Source organism: Carya illinoinensis, chromosome 14 (assembly GCF_018687715.1).
Source record: "Carya illinoinensis cultivar Pawnee chromosome 14, C.illinoinensisPawnee_v1, whole genome shotgun sequence".
NCBI classification, from domain to species: Eukaryota; Viridiplantae; Streptophyta; class Magnoliopsida; order Fagales; family Juglandaceae; genus Carya; species Carya illinoinensis.
In genome coordinates, this window is record NC_056765.1 from 29,995,031 (window position 1) to 30,012,523 (window position 17,493).

A 17,493-nucleotide genomic window follows, 5' to 3' on the forward strand; every position below is an offset into this window, starting at 1 on the left:
ACCGGCAAAACCGACCGGACCGGTACTGTTTGGATCGGACCGGACCGGATTAAATTGGGTCCGGTCTGGGAGTTTTCCACCCCGGACCGGACCGAATAGAAATAAAAAAAAAAATATTATTTATATATATTATTTATATAATAGTATTAGCATATTACTAATATATATAATAGTATACTATATGTATATATATTAAATATATTACAATATAATTACATAAATATTAAAAAAAATGTCATTAAATATTAGCATATTATATAAATATATAGTTATCACTATTACTATTATTACATATAGTTATTAGTTATAGTATAGTTATTATTACATATATTTATTAGTTATAGTATTATTACTAATAGACTAATAGTATTAGCATATTACTAATATATATATAATACTATATGTATATATATTAAATATATTACAATATAATTACATAAATATTAAAAAAAATGTCATTAAATTAAAAAAAAAAAAAAAAAAAAAAAAGTCAACCTTGGACCGAATGGACCGACCAGACCGGACCGGTGAGTTTGGTCCGGTCCAGGGTAGAAAAACCCTGGACCGAATAGGTCCGGTCCGGTCCACAAAACCTTCTCAGACCGGACCGGACCGAACTCACCCCTAAGTGAGAGTATTAAAGGGCGTTGAGGCAGGTGTCATTTACAAGTGTTCTATTATATACAATTATTTTTATATTATTTTTTATATTTTATTGATATAAATTGTTAAATTAATTATTTTATATTAAAAAATAATGTAACTAATCAGATTAATAGAATACGAAAAAGTGACTGCACATAAAATTTTTATTTCAAAAAACTTTATCCCTAATTTTCGAGGAATTTTCTCTATATTTATAATAAGAGTTATTTTTATTTTCAATTCATTGTGTAGAGCATATTATTTACGTTATTTAAATTGTAAGATTTAATTTATAAGATTCAAATTTTAAAATTTATTTTTTAAATTAAATTATGTTACCTAAGTACTTTACTATATATATTCTACACATCGACCTAATAATATAATTTTTCTTATAATAATCTGTAAGATTTTTTAAGAAAATGTTTTGTTATTGTTAAACCAAGTCATCCAATCTTATATTAAATTATTATAAACTGAACAATTTAAGTCTAAAAAGATTTTAAAATGTCATATAAATAAAGATTAGCTAAAAGTATTAGATAATTTAAAATTCTAAAAGTTTTGAAACAATTTGTATTCTTTAACTAGTAATAGATACACAACTAGTGTAATGAACAACTCTATCAATTTTGTTCTTCAAGAGTTTTATAACATAAATAATAGATTTACAAAGAATATTATAAAGAACTACTTGATATGTCGTTATTATATAGTATATCAGATCTATTTTAAAATAAATAAAAAAATTATAATTTAATATATTATATCAAATCATTAAATTTATAATATAATCTTTTATAATTATCTTTATTTCATTAAAATATTAGACAAGTCAAAGTCTTTTACAAGTCGATTGAAAAATCATTAATAGTCATTAATGCATTGATTTTCTTATCTTCATCTTTGGATAGAACTACACCTACCGAGAGATTTAGTGCAATCCTTGTATTTTTTTTTTTATATATATTTCTTTAATTTCTTTGAATTTTTTTTAAAAATAAAAAATTTATAATATTATTAAAAAATATTTTTTTAATTATTAAAAAAAAAAATTATCGAGACCACCATCAATTTTTTTTTTTTTTTATTTAATGGTAGTTGCTTTCGGAATGTCACAATTTTTTGGGTGGAGGGCCCGGATCATAGTCTCTATTAGAGGTGGTAATATATTATACGACCCGTTAATCCAATACGAACACGACACGATAATTACAGGTTAGAGTTTAGTCTTAACGGGTTCGGGTTAAAATGAGTTGACCCGTTAAAACACGATTATTTAACAGATTGATAACGGGTCAATCCGTTTTGACACGTTATAACACGTTATGGCACGTTAAGAAAGTTAAAATTACAATTATATCCTTATACCTAAAAGTAAAATTGTTAGAATTTCAATTTTGATATTTTTATTATCTAGATTGTAATTTGGAACTTGCAGTTAGTTATATAATTTTTATAAATATTGTGATTTTAACATTTATATAAAATTTTGTTAAATTTAATCAAGTCAAACAAATTAATTTTGGTCATATTTAACTGATTTCCATAAATAGTTTGAAATGAGTCGTATTATATCGTGTTAATCTATTTCGTAATATTTATTAATGGGTCAAAATGGGTTGACACGATACGACCCGTTATGTTAATGGGTTATGTTAAGATTTGAAATTTTGATACAATAAACTTAATAGGTTGGGTTAGAGTTGACTTATATATTATAATATATATATTTTGATATGATATGAATACGATCCGTTAACACGATTTGATATCTCTAATCTATAGGATGGTTGGAGGGCCAAAAATAGGAAGAGGTGCAGTTTACTGTATATGAGCATGTTTATCGAGTTGTGTGCTTGTTGATAGAGAGATTCGTGTGGGCAAGGACAACCTTTGACAAGTGCAGAGTCCAGACGTGTGTTGTGGACGGTTGATTCTTGGATTCGTCACAACAATAACGATACCCTTTCTTTAATTTTTTTTTATTTTTTTATTATTTTATTTTAAATATTTTTTTAATATCTTTAATTATTAAAAAATTAAAAATTAAACAACTTTATTAATAGTTACTTATTGTAAAAAAATTTAAAAATATAAAAATAATAAAAATAATAATAAACTTATCATTATCCATCACTGTAAAGAATATATAATTATTATAATATAGGTAAGGAGTCATCTCACATTAATGACGGGTTGCATCATATGCATGACCTGATCCACTCTTTATCACTCCTAGCTTTTTTTTTCATGCAAATAATATTGCCCGTCAAAGAGCCTTGTGGGTTATGTCAAATTGTTTTTTGTTTTTTTTAATTGACACATGCTATTGTACATCTAACATTTGTTTATGCATGTTATTGTAAGGTTGAAACTTGAAACTGTCACATACAGCGAGTGACTTAAATGAAGGGCAAGTACTAGGCCGCAAATAAGGTTGGTTGATCTTTATAGGATAAGTAGTAGGATGGAGAGCTAAGATGGTGCACTTGTCTGTCTGTTTTCTTTCCCTAAACCATGGAGAGTGTGGGAGATTTGGAAAGAGATCTAGGGGGTATGAGGGAGTATTACAGTCAGGGAAAGACCAAGGAAGCATCTTGGAGGAAGTCACAGCTCAAAGGGTTGCTTACTCTCTTAAAGGAGAAAGAGGAAGATATCTTTAAGGCTCTTGAGCAGGACTTGGGAAAACACCATGTTGAGGCTTTCAGAGATGAGGTATCAAGTGTGGAGAATTCTCCATGCATGACTATAATAGTTATAAATTTTTGAGGGTTTATATCTTACTTTTTTATCATCTGAAGTTTTTGTTTGTTGGTTCTAAAGCTTGAACGGATAATTCCCCCACCAGTCCATAAAGCCTCAATTCATGGATTCATCTGTGCTCCTTTTTCATGGGTGGAGGGGGTGCCCAAAATATTGAATCAAGGCTTACTGAAGAGTGTGCTTATTTGCAAATTTCCAGTTTTTTTTTTTTTTTCATTGGTGCTTGGTTTGTTTATGTGGAAGTTGACAATATAATGTTTTTTTAAGAATAAATATAATGTTTTTGTATAAGGGTACTGATGTTCATTTTAGAAAATGGAGATCCTAAGCATTTGACCTCTTGCTTTATTTATATGTACACCGTCCTGATTTGCAGATAGGAACCTTGACGAAGTCGCTTAATAATGCACTGTGGTCTTTAAAAGAATGGATGTCAAGCAGAAAGGTAACCTCATTCATTAGGCTTTACATGATACTTAAGGGGTCAATGTGTTTTCTTGGCTTCGGAAAAGATGAAGGAGAACAGCAATGACGCCCAAAAGAAAATTTTCACTGGGATTCAAGAAGAAAAAGTACTTTCCGTGACAATCTTTCCTTGACAATGAATCCCAGAAGAATATATTTAACCATGTCTGTTTAGTCAGATTTCCTAGGGATTTTTCAAGAAGCTCATAAAGGTGCACGAGACATATGCTAAACACCACGTTTGCTGATTCATGGTTGACATTGACAGGCTGTACTGCCAAAGATTGCTGTACTTAGTACTGCTGAAATTGTTCCAGAGCCGCTAGGCCTTGTCCTCATTTTTTCATCTTGGAATTATCCCTTTGGTGAGTAAATAACTTTGTAGAAAAATAAAATCAAACCCTTCTGAGAGCTCTACCCAATTTATATATTTATTTTTTGTTAAAATACAAAATCAATAATTATTATATGATTTGTCGCCTTTTTTATGCAAAACATAGGACTGTCCTTGGAACCACTTATAGGGGCAATAGCTGCTGGAAACACAGTGGTTCTAAAGCTGTCGGAGTTAGCTCCTGCCTGTGCTTCTCTTTTGGCAAATACTATCCCCAATTTTGTGGACGATAAGGCTGTCAAGGTTTTCCAAGCTGGACCAACTGTTGCTGAACAACTCCTGCAGCAGAAATGGGACAAAATCTTCTTTACAGGTAGAAATAACATCAACTAAACTCCACTTTCTTTGCCTTTTTATTTATTTTTCAAAAACAAAATAAAATAGAAGTAAATGTCAAAACTAATGCTAGGAAGTGCACGTATTGGACGGCTTGTTCTTTCTGCTGCTGCAAAGCATCTGACACCTGTTACTCTGGAGTTGGGTGGAAAATGCCCTGCTGTTGTTGATTCCCTTTCTGGTTCTTTTGCTAGGAAGGTAATGTATGCATGTCCTAGTTTAAATACCCTTGGATTTCTGTTTTCATATCCTCCTTGTGTTCCATAATTATTATGTATACAAATCTTATGAAGTGATAATTTGCTTATAAAGATTTCTTCTGTGCTGTTAATCACAAGGCTGCTGTGAAGCGAATTGTTGTTGGGAAATACGGGGCCTGTGCTGGACAAGCGTGCATAGCAATAGATTATATCCTTGCAGAAAATAAATATATACCAACTCTGGTATGGAAGTAGTAGAAAATACATACATGTGTATCTATGATTTCAAGTATTTTAGTTTCTAATGCAGAAAGAAATATGTGGAAATGATTATATGTATATATATATTCTCCTTCAGGTAGAGATGATGAAGGTCATCATCAATGAAATGTTTGGAAGAAACCCAAAAGAATCACACAGTATTGCAAGGATAATAAACAAACAACATTTCTTGAGATTGAAGAATCTTCTGAAGGACCCAAATGTTGAGGCTTCTATTGTTTATGGTGGTTCATTGGACGAAGATCACTTGTAAACAACATTATCTATGTTCTTTTGCTTATGATTGATATAATTTACGATCTTTGATTGATTCTACTGCTTGTTTGGAGGATAGGAAAACAGATAAGTGTCTCATTTATGGGTAAAAATTGTCCCTGTTCTTAACACTTCATAACATTGGGGAATCTCATAAGTCTTGATTATGATTTAGGGGGGGCCTAAGCTTCTTTGACACCTTTCTGATTTGAAGTTTGGTATGTTGACAAGTATTTCTAATTTGCATGTTATGAAATTCCATGCAGGTTCATAGAGCCAACAATCTTGGTGGATCCCCCACTTGAAGCAGCAATCATGACAGAAGAAATCTTTGGTCCATTGCTTCCAATAATTTCAGTAAGATACATAGATACACACGCATCTATATATTAATATTAGGGCTAAATGATAAAATGGTTCTTGGGTTTTGACCCCCTTTTAAAAAGTTTATCAGTTACAAAATTTATAAAGTAAAAAGCACATTTGTATATGTTATCATAATAGTCCCTCTATTCATGTTTTAGAATGTAACACAATCTTGAATGGCACCCCTCTTAATTAGAGGAGTTACTAAGTTAGGAAAGCAGATTAATATTTCAAAATCCAGTTATCATATATTCACATCAAGGCAGCTTTTTGAAAAACTTCAAAAATCCTGTAACTATTTTCATATTTAATCAAACTATGTGGATTAGCACTCAATTTCATCTAAAATCGGATGTTAGCTCAAGAAGAGCCAAGTGGTTACAAGTAAATGATGCAAGAGTTGCAGTCTAAAATATTCATTTCATATTGGTTTCTCAGCTGGAGAAGATTGAAGACAGTATACAATTCCTGAATTCAAGACCCAAACCACTTGCTATATATTGTTTTACCAAAAATAAATCACTGGAGAGACGGATGATATCTGAAACATCATCCGGAGGCGTGGTGTTCAACGATGCAGTTATTCAAGTATGCAAGAAACTCTTCACTGTTTTTGTTACTTCAGTTTGTTAGATGAATCAATTGGTATCAATACAATTTGCACTCTCAAACTAACGCAAGTCCTGCATTTTGGACTCTGAGCCTACTTTCTGATACTTTGTGATCATCATCTTGTTAGCTTGCATTCTCATTATATTGGTTATAATGTGCAGTATGCTGCTGATTCCCTCCCATTCGGAGGAGTTGGTGAAAGTGGGATGGGCAGGTACCATGGAAAGTTCTCATTTGACACATTCAGCCATGAGAAGGCCATCGCAAGAAGAAGTTTTCTCACTGATTTTTGGTATAGATATCCTCCATGGAATGCTCACAAGTGGCAACTCCTTGAGTGCACTTATAATTCAGATTATCTTGGATTACTCCTTGTCATACTGGGCTTGAAGAAGCCTAGAGGAGGATCATACCACCCTGCATATTCCCACTGAGAGATCGATGCAAATATTCATTGGAAGCATAGAAACAAATTAAACATGTTTATTTGAATGAGTCCTGTAATTGGACCTGCTTTCCCTGTGTCTGTGTGCTTGTGCAAAAGTTTTTCTTGCAAGGGGGGAAAATCTGTAGCACTCGTATGCAGAGTGGGGGTTGTTGTGAATTGTGATGTCTCTTGAATTACATTTGGCATAGATTGATATGTTATTTAAGTATAAAAAAACCAATAAAGAATTGATAATACCGAACGAAATCTGTTCACTGACTTGGATTCCTTTTTTTCATGAGAATAAGAGGTTTCTTGAAGGCATTAAATAAAGGATCATTCTACTGTTGAGCATGCCCCCTAGTCCAATCTCACAAATCCAAGAGGCAAACTAGCATTTTTCTAAATAAATACCTTTGTCTTACCATCGAAGTAGCAAGCCGATTGCTTAGGCTTGTAAATATTGCGTTCTAGTCTATTGACGAGGCTTGTAGGAGAAATATGTAACATTATTAAATAGGGCTGTGGAATTTTTCTTTCTCTAGCCATTAAATTGAAGCCATGATTTTCAAGATTAGGCAAAATTGTAAAGCTATCTTTGTAAAGCATGTATATTAAGGGTGCATTTGGTTAAGAGATTAGACGAGAAATTCTCGAAATTTCTCTCATAATTTCCTTCACAAATATCACTAAAATATAAAATACTTCTCAATTTCAATCTTCAAAATTTTCCTCTAATTATTATAACTTTTACGAACTTCAAAATAAAACATAAAAATTAAAGTTTTTTAAACTTTAAAACAAAAATTATATTAAAAATTTATATTCAAATGATTTTTTAACCTTATAATATTTTTATTCAAACTTTTTCTCGCTTATTTTTTAAAACTCAATAAAACATCTTAACTCAAACAATTTCACTACTACTAAGAAAATTGGGAGTCTAAGGCCATTTGGATCGATAAACTCTCATCCCATCTCATCTCATCTTATCATTGTAATTTTTTTAAATTTTCACATAAAGTACAATAAATTCAACCTTTTTTAAATTCCAATTCAACTTTTTCAATCTTAAAATAATAATAATATTAAAAAATAATATTCTAACAATATTTCATTCAACTTTCATCTAAAATCATCTCATCTCATCTTATCTGAATATCCAAACGATCTCATTAAGAGTAGCACGAGAAGGGAGATAGCTTCCGCCTTTTGGTTAATACTTGGAGAAAAGAAAGTTTGAAATTTTTAGTTTATACCAGCTCAAAATAGAGTAGCAGTACAACTCTACGCCTTTATGCCTTTACCTTTGGCATATGGCCATGGCATATTAAATGCTAAAGATGCCAGGAAACATGGTAATGAAACAGTCTATGAGAGACCAGTAAACTCGGGAGCAGTAGCGTTTCCGCCCTGTTTTTCAACTCACGAGAAGCAACAGTCTAGTGGTCCAAACTATTCCTATGGTTGAGAAGAACTTTGCCCGTGGGAGTCTTCCTGTGTTGACATCCACATCGCAAAAGTGTTGAAAGAAAAAGAAAACAGAAATAAAAGGCTCAATTCCAAAAATCATGATATACTGAACTCAGGCACATCCTGACTGTTTCTACTCAAGATTGCAGCACCGTAGTCCAACTGTGTACATGGTGCACCGACGTGAAGCACATACTAAAAGTTTTTCTCCAGGGTGAAAATTTATCATGTCTATGAGTACACGTCTATCTGCTAGAGCTCCAGAAAGCATGGAATAAATCCAGAATGTGAAGCAGGTTGTGCCAAATATGTCTACCCTTGCTGCGATAGTGATGAGGTTTTCAGCCATAAAGGCCGCCCTAAAATGGCACTTCCATGAATAGAGAGGTAGGCAGCATTTAACCTGGCAACCAACATCGAAATAGGATAAACAAGTTAATGTCTTTTGTCGTTTGGTTCCATCATTTATGTTGCAAAAGTAAGTAGAAGATTTACTTATCAACATCAGGCGTAGCCAATGGATCGTATAACTCCTCTCTTTGTTCTACAGCAGGCACAGCACCTGCCATTGCGGCCATCTCTTGAACACCATCAACCTGAAAATGATCCATTTAGTAATAGTCATTTTCAAGTTACTTATGATTCCCCTAAGCTATAGCAAATATGTTCCATATACATATTCTTTCTGTCTTGCACGAGTGTGGGAAGGGTAACAATAAGATGTGCCGGTTTACATACATTCCAAAACCAGATTCTCATATTTAGCAATGACAATAACATTACAGAAGTTTCCTCAAATTTTGGAGAAGTAATTACCAACCTTTTTCAATTTTGAATTTCCTTAATCAAAATTCTCAAAACTATTGAGAGCTTAAGTTGTTGACTTAGGACCAATTTTTCTAGGACCAACTTATTTGGTTTTAGAAACAATGGCTCACTAGGCCAAAGACAAAAAAATGATGACTCCATTTCTGTTGACTAAATTTACCATAGTCCAGCTGAAAAGAAAAAAAATTGTTGTTATAAGTAAAATAAGGTATGTAAAACTACTATAATTGTCCAGGAATAACATCGACCACGACAGGTGAAACTCGTGTCAAAACAACTTACAGACTGAGGGTATTGTGCATAACCAGCATATGAACTGTACGCATATAATGAAGGATCATTTGTAGCCCCATAAGTATAGGCATCATAGCCTTGTCCATATCCATAATAAGCACTCCATTGACTCGGATCTACTTGCTGACCCCAGCTACCAGGAATCTCCTACACAAATGGTAACCGTATTAGAAGACCAGAGACAATATGTGCACCTATATCCATCAATCTGGCCGAAAGTAAAAAATTAATGCAGAACATTTTTTATCGTGACCACAGCTACCAGGAATCTCCTACACATATGGTAACCATGTTAGAAGGCTAACCTGAGATAATATGTGCATCTATATCTGTCAACCTGGCCAAATGTAAAAAAATAATGCAGAACATTTTTTATCGGTAAATAAATTTTATTAAAAAATAATGACGCAGAACATTACCCATTGTATCTACAAAAGTCAATATGACTAGTGGAAAATGGCAGTTAGCATTCCATTTGACAACCTTTTCTGACCGATCCAAATTTTTTATTTCAAATTTCTGGATTATCTTAAATAAATTTTTTTATTGATTCAGTGAAAATGGATCCTTGAATGGTATGCCCCCTAGCACAAATCGTGACTATTAGTAAGCTTTGTTTCAAGCTCATTCTCATGACTATTAGTGCACTCTTTTGACACAAGCTCACTCTTTGTTCCTTCCTACTGCTAAGACAAGATATGGCTAATTTACCAGCATTATGTAACATCCGGCTTAATTTGTACATTCAGGTGTTCCTGGCTGATAAAATGAATCACCTGTTTAGCAGTCGGACTCCTACCCCAAGAAATGCGGACAATTTGTTGACCAATCATCTTCCCCTGCATCTTTTGGATTGCATCTTCAGCAGATGCTCTATATAGACAAATGTTGGAGAATCAGGAATCGATGGATAGCAGAAAAGACAAAGTGGACAAAATAATTGACAAAAGTATTGGAGTAAATAAAGAGTATCCCTTATCCCACCACAATTTTTTTTTTCCTTGCATAAAAAAGGAACATCAATGGGATGTTTGGGGAATGAGATAAGATGAGAAATCTGTGAATAGTAGTGAAATGGTTTGTGAATAGTAGTAAAATAGTTTGAATTATGATGTTTTATGGGGTTTTAGAAAAGGACAAAAAAAAAGTTGAATAAAAATATTATAGTTTAAATATTGTTAAAATATAATTTTTTTAATATTATATTTGCTTTTAAGATTTGAAAACATTGAATTGTTTTTTGTATTTTGTTTGAAAATTTGGAAAAGTTGTAATGATTAGTTTGGAAGTGTTCCGTTTGAATGATATTTGTAAAAGAAATGAGATAAGATGAGATGGATGGGATGAGAAAAAAACACATTACCAAACATCTCCTAAGAGTATCCTAAATTAACTCAACACCCACGCTCTTCTGAAGGAAGGTAAAAGGTGAAAAGAAAAAGGGATGGTCACACATATGCTAGTAGCCACATGCAACATTGTTAGGGAAATTGGGTTTCACATGCACACAAACAACAAACCTTGTCCCAAACTGTACAAATCCACATCCTTTGCCCACAGGTATCTTGACATAGATAATTTCTCCAAACTGCAAAAAGGTTTGCTTCAGCTCCTCTTCCGAGACATTGGGATCCAAGTTACCAACAAAAATCTGCATATATAAAAATATTTAAATAAGAGAGGAGACATAAGATCCCAAGAGAGTGTTGTATTTCTTACTTACTGTAGTATTATTAACATCATAATCTGCTGGAAGCATGGGCACTGGCGTTGTATACACTGGCACTGGATATGCTGCTGCTGCTGCTAGAAAAGTCAGTAGGTAAGAGAACAAGGCCAAAATAGCATCAGAAAATTTATTAAGCATGCTACAGGCCTGCAAAGGCCCATCTCCTATATAGGAAATACATGAATCCAGCAGCACTCGATAAGTTAACAGTAATCAAAAGCAGAAAAAGATAACTTGTCCAAGCATTATTGTTAATGTACTTGGGCTATGCTTATGCTTTCTTGTCAATAAAATTTTCGATACCCTAAAAAAATAGTTTTTATATATATCACCTTTAGCTGCAGTATATGGTTGAATAGTAGTGGTCTTCTTCGGTGTAGCTGCACTAATGCGCATCGGCCTAGTTGAGCAATACACACCATTCATTTCAGTCATAGCACGATTCCTTTCAGCCTCATCAGAAAACTTAACAAATCCATAACCCTTTGAGCGTCCTGTATTTGGATCAGTCACAACCTTGGCACCTCTAACAGATGGATATTGAACTCGAAAGGTCTCTTGCAACAGATAATCAGTAACATCAGGTGCTAAATCTCCCACAAAAATAGAATGTTCAGGCCCAGCATCAGGACGCTTTTCCCCAATACCAAAAGAAGCCCAATTTAACCTGAAAGTTTGTTCAGTTCCAGGCATTTGAGTCCCATTGTAAGTCTGTAGAATCCTTTCAGCTGCTGCGTGGGAAACAAACTCAACAAACCCATAACCCTCGGGCTGGCCAGTGATTTTGTTACGTATAATCTTTATTGATACTACCTGAAAAGAGTAGAGTTATCCATTTAAAAAATTAATATCTTTTGAGGCCAGGCCACAGACCAACAAGCTTGCATGAGAAATAAGGATGTGCACCCCATAACATCTAGCATTTATGGAGTGAGTCTTTAGAAATCTATTAGAAAGGGATGGGAGAACTTTATAAAACATACAAATTTTGTTGCTGGTGAGGGTACAAAGGTCCGATTTTGGCTTGATACATGGTGTGGTGATAGGGCTCTTTGTAGTGTGTTCCCTGCTTTGTTTCGTATAGCATCTAATTGGCTTGCATCTGTTGCTGATCTGTCAGTAATTTCAAATGGAATCTTGCAGTGAGATGTTGGTTTTAGGAGAGCTGTTCAGGATTGGGACTTGATGAGGTGTCTGATTTTTTCTGCTTCCTTTATTCCCTGAGGGTTGGGGGCATGGCGTTGAGAGGGATAAAATGATATGGAAGCATACGGGCAGCAAAACATTCCCAGTTCAGTCTTATTATAAGGTATTGACTGTTCAGCAGTGTGATTTTTTTCCTTGGAAGTGCATTTGGAGGTCTCATGTGCCTTCCAAAGTTGCCTTCTCTTTTTGATAAGTTAAATTAAATCACAAGAAAGTACCATTGAGGGACTTCCAAAGTTGCACTCTTCATTTGGATAGCTTCACTTAGAAATATTTTGACGATTGGTAATTTGAGAAAGAGGGATTTTGTTATTACGGACTGGTGTTTTATGTGTAAGAAGAATGGGGAATCGGTGGATCATTTACTTTTGCATTATGAGGTGGCTAAGGCATCATGGGATAGAGTTTTTAGTAGAGTTGGTCCGGTTTGGGTGATGCAGAGGACAGAAGTGGATTTGCTTGCGTGTTGGATGGGGGCTTAGTAGTTCTAAACAGGTGGTTGCGGCCATGGAAGATGGTTCCTTTGTGCCTCATGTGGTGTATTTGGTGGAAAAGGAACGAGTAATGCAGCAACGATAAGGAGCGCACCTTGGAGGAAATCTGGAAATTCTTTATATTTAGTTTATTATAATGGTTTTCTGCTATAGGTCTTGATGGAGCTTCTGCTCATGATTTTCTGTTTTCCTTTTCTTCTGCTTTATAGAATGTAACTAGGTGTTTCTTTTGTATACTTTCTGTGTACATGGGCTTCGCCTATTACATTCATTCGATAAAATTCCATTTTACTTATTAAAAAAAAAAAAAAAAAAACATCTAGCATTTACCAACTTATGGCTCCAAGGCAATATTATGTGTCATCACTTGACAGGCTGGCCTTTAGGAAGTGTTTACAATAATAAATAGTCCATGTTCATATCTCACTAATCACTACGCTCTACCAAGCCATTCTCACCCAAAACGGAGCTAATATACATTAAACCCTGTAAAACTTAGTCTCAAACAATGCCAGTTGTTTAAAATTAAACAAACACGGCAGAAAAAGAGAAGGTCTGTGACTGTTCAGAAAAGATCCATAAGAGGAACAGAATTATCTGAACTTTGGCACACTCAAATTGAACTCAACACCAATACATTTGATTCTTACACCAAAAAGACCATGTTAATATTGTGTAGGTGATATTATAACTAAATCACATATCAGGGCAACTCCAAGACCATTTTAGGTGTCATGCCATATATGTTAAACTAGGTAGCACAAGTGACCATAAAGCATTTTTGTTTGATAAGTAAAGAGATAACAATAGACCAAATATAAAATCTGCTGTTATTGATTCCACTTTGTAAAGGGAAATTAACGAAAATTCAACTTCCACCATCTCAAATCTTGTAAAGCTTGTGTGAAGCTAATATATTTTTTTTTTTTATAGGTAATGTGAAGCTAATATTTAGGCATCGGATCCCTATCTTAGCCCTATGATATCCAAATGTGGAGCTTCATCACCTTTTTATAAAGCTCAATATACATGCTCATGCGATTGATCTTAATATAGGTACCCATTTTTCTGTATTAAGAACTGAAACTCTGATATCCCCCTCACTGTAGACCAAAAAGTGTTGGGGGAGAGGCTTAACTAGGGAGACAGCTCATATAGAGCATGCTCAAAGAAAATGCACTTGAAAAATCAAAAGAAAATTTGGTAACTCGGTTTTATATAAGAGTACTGATAGAATAAAATAAAAGAGTAACTAACAGCTAGCTTCTAGATGTTCTTTTCCTGAACCTATAGAGGAAGCAACCTTCTTTCTGCACCTCTGAGCTTCGTCATCATTATATATAAGCTAAAAAAAGACTTTTATTATTTTGTTTTCCAGGAGGGGAAGGTGGTTATATGAAGCTTCAGTGTCATTGTAATACTAGATTAGTGCCTCGAATTGTTAGAACTGAAAATCTCCCATCTTACAAACCTAAAAGGCAGTTTTTGCAACAGAGGTATTTTGTTTGGTTGCCAGGAAAATGTAAAATTGTATTTACTACATATGACATAAATATACAAACGTCCACACTAGTGGGTAATGAAAATATTTGGCTCAAGTGAAGGCCAATTTTCTGCCTCATCGTCTTCTGACTCAGTAACAACTTAAAAGTCAAGACCTTTTCAACTAAGTTCTCAAAGATCAGACAAAGTAACAAATATAGAATATATTACAGAGCAAATCCTGCCTCCCACACACCACAACTCCACCCATAAGTCGCAAGAACTCCAAGCAACTATGAACTTGTAGACTAGCCCTAATCGCTAGGTTTGACATTAAAGAAACAATCAAGTTTTAAGCTCCCAAACAAATTACCTTACAGCTACCCCCAAATCGAAAAGCCCGATCACCCCAACAACGCCGTTCCATTCTGACCGTGTAATAACAAAAGAAATCTCAATAAATCCGACCTCTCAACCACACATAAACATTACAAACTCAAAAACAGCATCAGAAGCCCCAAAAATCCCGCATCAAGAAAGGAAACGATTCATAACCAGCCGAGACATTCACACTTCCACCGAGTGTCTGGACTGGACTTGAAGACAATTAACTAATTTCAGTTACACACACACGCACACACATACATATATATATATATAGAGAGAGAGAGAGAGAGAGAGAGGACCTCGCCAGTGTGAGCAAAGCAGGTATGGAGGTAGGACTCGTCGACCCAGTACTGCAAATCACCTATCCAGAGAGTTCTAACTTCCTCCGCCGAAGTTGGCTGATAGTAACCCTGAGACGACATCGCTGCCATCGTTGCCGTTGTATTTGCTTCCGCTCAAAACCCACTCCTATTTATCGCTTGTTTTCTCAAATAATTTTACCCGTCCAGACTCTATATATCTATATATTTGAAGAGAAAGGTTAATCCCATGGTAAATAAGCAAGCTTCGTATAATTATTTTTAAAAAATAAATAAATATAAAATTTATATAAAAAAAATTAATTTTTTAATAATAAATCTTATTTTTTTAAAAATAATAATATAATATTTATATATTTCACGACTGAATATAATATTATCTATATTTTTAATAAATAAAATTTCAAAATTTTTTAATAAATTATTATTCACTCATTTCAACTAAATTAAAAAGCAAAAATATGTTTTTATCATTTTTAATCATTATCTCCGAATTTTCAATATATATTTATCATATTCTCAAACACTCCTCGTAAATGCTTTTTATAGACTGTCTACATGCCATTCTTATACACAGATTCATTTCTAGACAATGTCCTGCTTAGACACATTCTCACTTTTGTAACTTTTACCACCAATGGAAGAGGCGAAGGCTATGTAATTAATATTTTTCTTCTGAAAAAAAGTTAGCAGATGAGTCATTTGACTCAAATTCATTGTCACTCAATGAATCAGTCTTTGCTTTTCCTTTAACCTCTTTGTAATTGACACATTCAATGTGAATGTGTCTAAAGCCATGATACGACGTTAGATGTTCGACGGTACTTTATCCTTAGTAATTATAGTGTCATTCTTAAAAGTTCTCTCTCTATTGTGTGTTCTCTTGTTGTTTTCTTGGTTCCTGCCATTTCTAGATGCGAACAATTTCCTGCATTTCCATAAAATGTTATTTCCTCATCACTCATTGTATACATGTCATATGATCCATTAGACTCTTTTCCTATTGTTTTGAGAGCAATATACTTGTTTTTCTTTGGTCGGGGAAAAGTGTATTCTTAGGTTTGAAGGGATCTTACTAACTTGTCAATTCTCATTTTTTACTAAATCTTTGCTCTTTTCTATAGCAATAACCTTGGGTCAAAATTTCTCGAGCAAAGATCAAGGACTTTTTTCACTATCTTATTTTTCAGAATCTTATCGCCTAGATTAAAACTCATCAAAATACTCATCATCTTTCATCTTAAGTTCTTCAAAAAGAGTATTAAGCATTTGGACTTTAGAGTTTTTGACGGACCTAGTACCTTCATAGATAACATTTAGAATGTTTCATGCCTCTTTACCTGATTCACACATGGGAAGTCGCTTGAACACCATAGGAGGAATAGCTATAAATATTGCATTTAGGTCTCTCTATTTTTTTTTTTTTAATTCTCATTGCATTTGTTTATTTTATCTCCTATCTAGTTTTCAACATTATTTGGAATCTCAGTCTGATCGACAATTTTGACAGACAATTTCCAACCTCTTGCAATGTTTAACCATACTCTTCATCAATGGATTTTAGAAAAACTCTCATTCGAACTTTTCAATAGACATAATTATTGCCATTAGAGTAAGGTATTGATGAAAGTGATTGGGGTCTATAAGTTTGAACCACCTAATGCAGGATCACACTTAGTAACTAAATCCCAACAAGGTGAACCCCACTCTGATACCAACTTAAAAAGCAGCAGTTTAGATCCAAAATACACCTAGAGCGAGATGAATATGTATTTTCTAAACTTATTTGACTATCTAGATTTATAATCAATCAATCAACTAATCAATGAATTAGATCACAGGAAATAATCAACATAACAATTTTGATAGTGAAGTGGAAACTCATTTGAAGAATGTATTCAAAATCTAAAATATTATAGGTGTAAGTCACCACCTAAAACCCAATATAAAAATTGAGTTCGTTACAACCAATTTAGAAATACTTACAAGACTATAGGTGTAAGTCACCACCTAAAACCCAATATAGAAATTAAGTTCGTTACAACCAATTTAGAAACACTTACAAGACTCTTGAATGAACTAAATTTAACTTGCAACATAAAGAGTATCTCACATGATCTTCGCACCCCGATAGCTCCGAACCACTGACCTTTCTATAGTTTCACCACCAGTACCAACTTGATCTTTGCACCCATACAACTCAATAAATCCTTCTGGCCAAAGAACACGTCCACACCTACGGACTCAATAGTACGAACACGAGCACGGTATAATAGAGGTCTAATTATCAAGAGAAAATTAATCTTCAATATAAAATAGATTTTCTTAGGATTTTCTCTCAAGAACACAATGAATACGACAACTTTGGAGTCTCTCCTCACCCAATAATTCATGCATATTATTCTATATATATACTTACTACATTAGACTACTTAAAGAGTCCAAACCCTAGGCAAAAGTTGTTTCCCAAGTCTTTCACTCAAGTGAAGTGTCGCCCTCATATTGAGCGAACAATCTAAAATTTTCGCTTGA

At 33.6% G+C, this 17,493-nt stretch overlaps 2 protein-coding genes across 5 annotated transcripts; one reads left to right on the top strand and one right to left on the bottom strand.

Annotated features, from left to right (window-relative positions):
• The first annotated feature begins 2,977 nt into the window (after positions 1-2,977).
• LOC122295191 (aldehyde dehydrogenase family 3 member F1-like) lies at positions 2,978-7,027 on the top strand. The gene is made up of 10 exons (XM_043104301.1): positions 2,978-3,363; positions 3,788-3,856; positions 4,145-4,241; positions 4,377-4,583; positions 4,680-4,804; positions 4,945-5,049; positions 5,165-5,337; positions 5,610-5,700; positions 6,148-6,297; positions 6,483-7,027. The coding sequence occupies exons 1-10, from the start codon at positions 3,166-3,168 to the stop codon at positions 6,753-6,755; spliced, it is 1,488 nt and encodes a 495-aa protein (XP_042960235.1). The 5' UTR covers positions 2,978-3,165; the 3' UTR covers positions 6,756-7,027.
• Positions 7,028-7,986: 959 nt separating this feature from the next.
• Positions 7,987-15,141, bottom strand: LOC122294467 (polyadenylate-binding protein RBP47B'). 4 transcript variants are annotated; one of them, XM_043103229.1, is made up of 8 exons: positions 14,941-15,141; positions 11,405-11,885; positions 11,067-11,140; positions 10,864-10,994; positions 10,120-10,216; positions 9,332-9,490; positions 8,717-8,817; positions 7,987-8,624 (listed from the first exon to the last, which is right to left on the bottom strand). In XM_043103229.1, the coding sequence occupies exons 1-8, from the start codon at positions 15,070-15,072 to the stop codon at positions 8,534-8,536; spliced, it is 1,266 nt and encodes a 421-aa protein (XP_042959163.1). In that variant the 5' UTR covers positions 15,073-15,141; the 3' UTR covers positions 7,987-8,533. The 4 variants fall into 4 exon arrangements, with proteins under 4 accessions (XP_042959163.1, XP_042959162.1, XP_042959161.1 ...); XM_043103228.1 differs by having other exon boundaries at positions 11,067-11,143; XM_043103227.1 differs by having other exon boundaries at positions 11,067-11,146.
• Between the last annotated feature and the right edge of the window lie 2,352 nt (positions 15,142-17,493).

Excerpts from the sequence above, each read along its gene's own strand:
- LOC122294467 (XM_043103225.1), bottom strand. The coding sequence starts at position 15,072 with ATGGCAGCGATGTCGTCTCAGGGTTACTATCAGCCAACTTCGGCGGAG. Across the intron at positions 11,886-14,940 it reads GCTTTGCTCACACTGGCGAG|GTAGTATCAATAAAGATTAT; the intron begins GTCCTCTCTCTC and ends TACTCTTTTCAG. Across the intron at positions 10,217-10,863 it reads TTTGTACAGTTTGGGACAAG|AGCATCTGCTGAAGATGCAA; the intron begins GTTTGTTGTTTG and ends TTGTCTATATAG.
- LOC122295191 (XM_043104301.1), top strand. The coding sequence starts at position 3,166 with ATGGAGAGTGTGGGAGATTTGGAAAGAGATCTAGGGGGTATGAGGGAG. Across the intron at positions 4,584-4,679 it reads GGACAAAATCTTCTTTACAG|GAAGTGCACGTATTGGACGG; the intron begins GTAGAAATAACA and ends AACTAATGCTAG. Across the intron at positions 5,338-5,609 it reads TCATTGGACGAAGATCACTT|GTTCATAGAGCCAACAATCT; the intron begins GTAAACAACATT and ends AATTCCATGCAG.